At 36.8% G+C, this 8,462-nt stretch overlaps 1 protein-coding gene across 1 annotated transcript in view; it reads right to left on the bottom strand.

The window, feature by feature from the left end:
• Positions 1-7,730, bottom strand: part of LOC113230031 (probable peroxisomal acyl-coenzyme A oxidase 1) — a 21,461-nt gene extending 13,731 nt beyond the window's left edge. The window contains exons 1-6 of the mRNA XM_026463760.1: positions 7,489-7,730; positions 5,642-5,801; positions 4,684-4,852; positions 3,826-3,949; positions 3,501-3,745; positions 3,263-3,423 (exon numbers count right to left, since the gene is read on the bottom strand). Of these exons, the coding sequence (XP_026319545.1) occupies positions 3,263-3,423; positions 3,501-3,745; positions 3,826-3,949; positions 4,684-4,852; positions 5,642-5,801; positions 7,489-7,609 (980 nt within the window). The 5' untranslated portion in view covers positions 7,610-7,730. The remainder of the gene's footprint in view (positions 1-3,262; positions 3,424-3,500; positions 3,746-3,825; positions 3,950-4,683; positions 4,853-5,641; positions 5,802-7,488) is intronic.
• Between the last annotated feature and the right edge of the window lie 732 nt (positions 7,731-8,462).

Below are 8,462 nucleotides of genomic sequence, written 5' to 3' on the forward strand. Positions count from 1 at the left end.
TTGTATTATGGAAATTGGAAACAACGGCGACGGTACCACAAACACCCAGACACGAGACTCCGAGACCGATCTACGTACAGAGGAAACATTTCGAGAGTCGAAGTAAAAGTTAATGGCGTAAAACAATAAGAATAAGATAATAATAATCCATATTGTCTCTTATCAAGGTCCTTACATAAATAAACTTATAAATAGTTAACATGATTTTTTACTAAGAAAAGAAAAACCTTGGCAAGAGACTGGAGTTCATACTAGGTGTTATCCTTTGTGACAAATCTCCAGCCTCCGGATACAATACGATACCGAAGTATTGTATTGGAGTAGAAACTCTGATGGGTGCTATTTAATAAGATAAAACACATATACGTTTAAGATAACAAACTATACGTGAGGCGCACTATAAGTTTCCGGAATGTATAAGAAAAAAATACTATAAATGGTCAGAAACGAATTTAATGTGTCTCAAAATATTCTCCCTTAGCGTTAATGTACTTTTTGATACGAATGAACCAATTTTGATAACATTTGTGCCACTCCTCTGTGATAATCTTTGAAACATATGTTTCATACTCTTCGACAGCCTCTTCAGGTGATGAAAAACGTTGACCGCGTAAATGGTTATTAATTCTTGGAAATAAATAAAAGTCACAAGGTGCCAGGTCGAGACTTTACGCGGGAAGGCTAATAAGGTCAACGTTGTTCACCTTCAAAAATCCATTTGTCCGTCTAGCCGTGTGAGAACTTCACTTCACTTATCGTGGTGCAAGATGATACGGCGTTTATAGTTATTTATACGCAGTTTGTCAATAACTTCCGGCAATGGTCGTGTACCAATCACTATTCACGGTATAACGATCCTCCAAAGCAACAGTAACCACGTGTCCAGTTTTATTAATTAAGAAGCAATCATCCGCTTAAAGGCACTTTGCACGCGCGCCACTTTGGTTCGTTTCGGCTCATCTTGAAAGACCCATGCGCTCGATTGCTGCTTTGTTTTGGAATCGTAACTATAAATCCATGTTTCGTCACCTGTTACTATGTCCCACACCAAATTTGACGCCCCTTCGTTGAATCTGGTAAACATGGCATTGCGCCAAGTGACGCGATCCGTTTTTTGAACCTCAGTCAAGTTGTGTGCGACCCACTGAGAGCACAGCTGTTTCACACCCAAATGTTTGTGTAGTATTGATTATATTTGTCTCATGCCTATGCTTAAAGATGCCCGAATCTCATAGTATGTCACATGCCTGTCTGTTTTGATCATACGGCGCACAGCATCGATGTCTTTATTGTTCACAGCAGTGGACGGGCGACCAAAACGAAATTAGTCACTGAGATTCACACGAAAACGCCTTTGAATTATGCAAATCAGCTATAAATAGTCGTCTTTCATGGTGCTTCATCGCCCAAAGCAGTTTGAAACGAGCAAAGCTCCGCTGAGCTGTTAAATTACACTTAAGGTCCTAGAAAAACATACTATGAAAATTTTCACGAGTTAAATCCATGGTCATGTAGATAGCCTTATAGCCAATTTCTAAAATGACGCCACTACTATATTCTACAGCCAAAGAGTTCCATTTTCAAATGTTGTAATTACTTTTTAAATATTGTTTATGTAAGTGGCCAGTTCCGGAAACTTATAGTGCGCCCATTGACTTACAATTATATGGACGTCGGGTCCGCGCTAAAAAGTGTCCGCACTTGTAAGGCGCTAAAATCGTATACAGAGCGCGACACTCCGCCTTAGTCTTCATTTGTTCTACGGACAGCGCGATACTGCGATGACATAACAATTTAAATTTCGAATAGGTTGACTTGGGACATTTTTTTCGTGGTTTTTGTATTAGACCCGTCGTCCACTTATTTGTAAGTCAATGAGTGCGCCCTATGTATTTGCAAAAGTAAGAACAAAATAAAATTAAAAGTAAAATTAAAATTAATTGTTAGTAGACTGTTGTACTTGTAATCATAGGTTGTGTAAGTGTATATATGTGTGTGTGGGCTTGTGTTGTGCGTTTGTCTTTTGTTTGTTTGTTTTTTTATATTAAAATTAGTGCACATTTCACCTCCATCTCACCTGATGGGAAGTGACGATAAGATCGAGAATGTAGCATGCACACCTAAATAATGTCTATTCACTCTCGCTTTGAAAACGTCCAAGTTATAGCGTTCGGGGAACAAGTATATGTGCGTGTGTTTGAGTGTGCACTGTATATGTCGTGTATAAAAGCTCAACCATACCGCTCCTCCCCACTAGCCCTACGACGTTAGTTCTTGGGATCGAAACATTTCACGTGAGGACTGCTAATAATGATACAAGATAGCGTGGTCGGGTCTTTAATAGCTAATGGTACGCCAGATGTCGCGACAAGTACCAAATAGCTGTTTTTGTAAATGTTTTTATAATTTTGTTTTACATTGACAATCTGCAATTTATCATAACTAATTTCTAGTCAGAACAATCAAATCAACTAGATAGCGCTTATTGTATAGATTTTTATGGATAGTGCCGGCTATTCTTTTATTTTGTTTTATAATATCAGGAAACATTTAATTTATTCCCACTAGTTCCACTCATCGAACTTTTAGGTTACAATTGTTCCATCTCTTTACGCGCATTACAAGGAAAAAAATTACTTCTTATATAGAAATTTAGACGGTAATGTAGAAATAAATTGTTTAAATCGAGAACGCCCGACGGCACTGGCCCATCGATGATTAAAATTACATTCATAAATTTTTATCAGTTGGTCACATATAAATAAATAAATGTAATATTAGACAACATCACATAAGTAGCTCTGATCCCAAAGTAAGTAACTAAAGCACTTATGTTATGGAAATCGGAAACAACGGTGACGGTACCACAAACACCCAGACCCGAGACTCCGAGACCGATCTATGTACAGAGAAAACATTTAGGCGAGAGACGAAGTAAAATGTTAATGACGTAAAACAATAAGAATATGAACTAACACCAGTACTATTAAATACTGATGTTAGTTCATATCCTATATATGGACCAATAACTTAAATTAACTACTACCAATTTAATAATTACAAGGAAGACTGACTTCTTATAATTCATATTATAGAGAAATTAATTGATAATAGCACTCCTCTAGAGTTACTTATTGGTTCATGGTAATAGTAATAAATACAGACAAGATATATATCAAGTAACATTATAAATGAAAACAGAGAAAACGTGCTACTTGATGTTTCAGGAAATATTCTTATAAATTATCTTTTGACTACTTACCCGGGTTTGGGCTGAGACTGCCTTCTAACAGCAGAGTATCGGATAGCCACAGTGGCTGCTTTAGCGAGCAGGCTTGCCATTGAATTGACAATCAGAACCCTTACGAAAACCATGGTCCCGTAAGTTAACTTACTGTTCGGTGACATTTTGAAGGTCCCATCCTGAAAGATTATGCAAATTTCACACAACCACGATCATTTAGTAAATATCATACAAAAAAGGATTGAAGTAAAATTACCTTCAAAACCTGAGCAAATCTCATCAGCATCTGATTTCTAGGAATTCTATGGTTATTAAATCCTAAAAATCCGTTATTAACAGTGTTGAATCCAAGCTTGGCACCAATTTCTCCCACTTTGATCCCCGGTAGTGGCATATGAGTTTCATCGTCACGAATTTGGACGATGAATGGCTGCATACCACAGTGTTTGCCTTTTGTATACAGCTGAGCCATGACCACACAGTAGTTTGCAGTATGAGCCACTGGGAAAAGGGAAGATTTAATATAATTTTTAAGCTATTTGTTGCCATATAACTGAGACAATAAGGCTGAAAATACGTACAACCACCAGGCCACCATTTGTGAGAAGTCAAAGTTGGGCTGTGTAAAATAAATTCTTCAGTATTCGGGTCGTAAGTAGCCGTGGTTTCCAAACCTCGAAGAAAAGTCCCATGACCAAGCTCAGTCTGCAAAGAATTAAGAACAGTTTAATTCTGCTGTTGTGTTAGGAACCATCATCTGACCTCTCCCAAAGCCCCAATTCGCCAAAGAGGGCGGCCTACTCTATGTTTGCCGAGCCGTGGTCTCCACACAAAAACTCGTTTCCCTCATTGGTTATCGGTTCTTCGACAGGTATTAGCAAATACGAATTTTTAATTTTTTTTAAACCTAAACTTTATAGCTAAGTACATTCATCACCATCTTCATATCAGCCGGTAGACGTCCATTGATGAACATAGGCCTCCCCCAAAGATTTCCAGACCAGCCGATCGGACGCGACGTGCATCCATCAGTTACCCGCCGCCCTTACCAGGTCATACGTCCATCTCGTAGCTGGCCGTCCCACTGAACGTCTTCCTGTTCGTGGTCTCCATTCGAGAAACTTTCTGCCCCAACGGTCGTCAGTGCCCTGTCTGCATACATTGCTGTGAACTTAATTAGGGTACTTCTAAGCTGGTTTTTGCTAAAAAACGTCCTCACTCTGAGTGAGGTACGTTCGCTGAGGTTGACCCATTACAACTCTCCCATCCACACTGCTCTTGTATACTTCATCGGCATCGGTATTTTGTGGAAGAGCCACACTCAAGAGACCATTAAGCCGCACGCGACTCGCGAGTCGCGATTTGTTGGCGGTTGGCGTATCACATTTCTGCGTCCCACTACAGACAGTCTACATAATGACTTGTAGTAAATTACTTACCTGAGCATAAGTACCAATAATTTCCCAATTAACAGCTTTCTTCAACCAATACTTCTTTTGTTCCTCGTTCGCCTGACCATTGAGTGTTGGAATAAACATACTGTAATGCAACGACAGGGGCGAGCCATCTTTGAACACAGCCGCACCAACTGTGCTTCGGAACAAGGCTCTGTAAAGTTATATAACATTAATAAAAAGATCAAAATGGAATAACGAAACCATGAAAACATATTGTACTACCAATATTACCCAGAATTAAGAATTTGGCAGCAATAGAGTACTTCTTTTACTTGAAAAGGTTGCTGCAGTTATTGTGCTTAATATGCTCAGAACTGTTACAAGGAAATAAGTTACATGAGCACCTTAAACAACATTTTGTATAATTCAATCACATTGCACATCACATTTAGTAGCAGTAGCGCTCGTCTAGGGAAGTGCTGCCACCATACCTATTTCTACCATCGAGCCGTAATGTGAGTATACTGCGTTCCAGTTTTGAAAGTAAAGGTTCAGCTACAGGCACAACTGACGACATATGTCTTAGAGTAACGGGTGCACTGACAAAGCACCTCGCAGGTCTTCAAGATTAAAAGTTTCGAGTAGCACTTCAACTCTTAGGGTCAAGTCACACTGAAAGAGCAGCGGCCGGATGAGCATTTTTGATGCAAGGTATTACTTAGCATTTTGAATCTTATCTTCTAAACAAAAAAGTCCAAATTGATTCGATGCGGTAGCGACACTTGTAGTGAAACGCCGTGCTAGGTCCTTCGGCAGCTGCGCGCCTTTTCTATTTCAGTGTGAGTTGACTCTTATATGGGTAAGCTACCACCAGACGCACTACTTATTCATCCCGTCAAAATGTGTTATTAAAAAGAAACTAACTCTGTAGCTTTTTCAATGCATACAAGTAATCTATATAATGTGCTAAATTCAAAAATTTTCTGATTTCATTTCATACTTAGCGTTTTCCAATTGCGAAACATTAGGGTCTTCCAATTCCTTCATCGCTTTCAAGAAGAGAACATTTTTACGAACAGCATTCTCATACTTCTCTTTATGACTTAGATATTCTTCAGGAATTGTATCTAAAATACCTTCAGTATTCAGAATTTTTTGTTCTGCAATAAAAGGTTTATCTTCAATTGTGTTGTATACTTTTATATAGTTATTTATTTATTTTTATTTTTTATTCATTTTTTTAGAATTTTATTCTAAGGACGCGTTCCCACTATATCGTGACGACAGATGTCTTGCAGTTTACAGTGTCGTAGCTTGTATATTTCGTTGAAGTTGTTCACATATAGAACGACACGATTAACTGTCGTTCATCATTTTTTTATCGTTACGACGACAGACTGTCGTGATAATGGAAACAGTTAGAACGACAGTCGTCTGACGATAAATAAAACGTCACGATAAAAACGTGACGACACATAGTCGCAGCTGCTATTGTCGTCATGATTTATTTATCGTTGTCTGCACTTGTCCTGCTCCCCACTCTCCCCTCTCGCAGTCCACGCCTTCGGCTGGAATTACGCTAGAGCGTTGGGTTGTAGCCATAGATGGGCCCACGTTTTAACCCAGCGCTTTGTTAACGCCGGGTTTAAATACGGTTAAAACCCATTAATGCCCGAAATCGAAGATAAAAACTATTTATGACTAAATATTTCTTGTGAAATGAGTTTTGTTCAAATTTAATTATACATATAATAACAAAATATTAAATTCTTAATAATTCCTAAATTTTCTCTCAACACATTCAGGTTCATCAATAAACCTTTATTATGTCAAAGGTTTATTGATGAACTGAAATGTGGAATTGAAATGGAATTCTTTTTAATAACATTGAATATACCCAAAACTTTCTTTTCTTCGTTTGCTTTCTCTTTCGCCTTTTTAAAAAGTAATACATTATTATAATTTCGTCTTCTTTTTCTTTCACTTCACATGGGAGCGAAAACATACTACTGCCTTCCAAAAGAACATAGAAGCAACAGCAGTGCTTCAAACGACTCTGTCGTGCAAACAACAAGCCGGCTGCCGTGAAACGATAAATTATCTTCACGATCTAGTGGGAACAGCTACACACGACAGTCGTTCAACGATAAAATAATCGTCCACGACATAGTCACGACAGATAGTCGTGACATGGGAACAGGCTAGTGCGACCGTCGTCTAACGATAAATAAAACGTCATGACATAGTGGGAATGCGCCCTAAGTGTTCGATCTTTGTTATTAATAATTATAACAAACTACTGGAGCAATATCACACAAAAAATTAAATATCATGGTAGTAAAACGTGATACTAAATTTTTTTGACATTCAATAATAACTTGAAAATTCTTCTTTTTATGCATAAAACAGTCATCGACCAATTTCGTTCAGAGAATCTTAAAGATTCCTTAAAATTTGGCCTTATTGTTAGAAAATGCCTGAAACATAATATATAAAATGTATCAGCACAAATTAGTCGGGCGACGTTCGCACAAAAACTCCTAATGAAAATTGATGAGACTTTTAGCTGCAATTCCGTTTCACAATTCATATTCTATAAGGCGTTCTGTATTATTTTAGTGTTACTCTTTAATACGTATTAGGTTATTACGGTTATTATATACTTAGAATTGTTTCAGTTATAAGCAATAATAATTGTAATTTACGAAACCGTAAATCAGCCAGTGTTAATTGCTAGGTTAAAATAAATATGAATGGACTTTGCTCCTTCAACAAAACGTAAACAAATGCAAAACACAACTTTCCTCATTAAATTCAACACTATTAGCAATTTCAATTCACACTTACCAATCTTTCGTCTCTTTTCAGTCTCATGAACCCCTCCATCTATAAAATTAGTTAATTCTTCAACATTAAAATTACACTTGTTTCTCTCTCTTTGCAAATCTTCGTTTATTTTAACCATCATTATTATAGTTGCTGCACAAGCACTGTTACCAATAAACGCTAAAGTGCTATTGTAATTCACAATTTATTATTTCAGAACATATCTTTTAAGATAATTTGGCTCATATTGTTTAGATATGAAATTGCGATTACGATGCCAAAATAGAGTACAATAACAATCAAAAGATAACACTTTGTTGACTTTACGACTCGTTTGCTTGTAAAGGTTCGTTGATAAACGTAACCGGATTATTACGCCATCGCCACCTCTATCTATATTGTGCCACAGTATACATATATAACAAGACCAGCTGTGCAACTCCTGCCTATACGTCGCATTTTATGCTATGTAAATTATGTTATGTCCTGTGTTAATTATTCGTACATTAATACCTTATGTTGCCAAGTTATATTTACCACCTGAGGATATTGTCTAAGTAATGTGCTAATTTGTTACACGGTAGGAGATGTACTTTATCCGATCATATAAAATCCTGAGAACAGGCTAAAATAAAAATTTTAAAACAAATTATTTAAGAATAAAATATCTAACTTCGCACATAATTTTTATATGGAGATATTTATCTTTAAGTACTACAGTGAACTTACTAAGTTTTGGTTTTCAACGTCCGTTCGATGTTTAAAAATGACATGAAAATATGCACGTATTTATTTTTGTGTCTATGATTATTTCAATAAGAGTACCTAAAATTCAGAATTGCTAATAATATTTAATTTATATTTCATAATCAGAGTCCCACAATCGAGTTAGTAAGTTAGAAATATTAATACGTCAGTGTTGCTTTTAAGAAAAATTTCAGTATAGCTTGGGAATACTGTGATGAAGACCATAATTTTCACAAAATATATTTACA

The sequence above is a fragment of the Hyposmocoma kahamanoa genome, unplaced genomic scaffold, assembly GCF_003589595.1.
Source record: "Hyposmocoma kahamanoa isolate Upper Pololo Valley unplaced genomic scaffold, ASM358959v1 63, whole genome shotgun sequence".
Lineage (NCBI taxonomy): Eukaryota > Metazoa > Arthropoda > Insecta > Lepidoptera > Cosmopterigidae > Hyposmocoma > Hyposmocoma kahamanoa.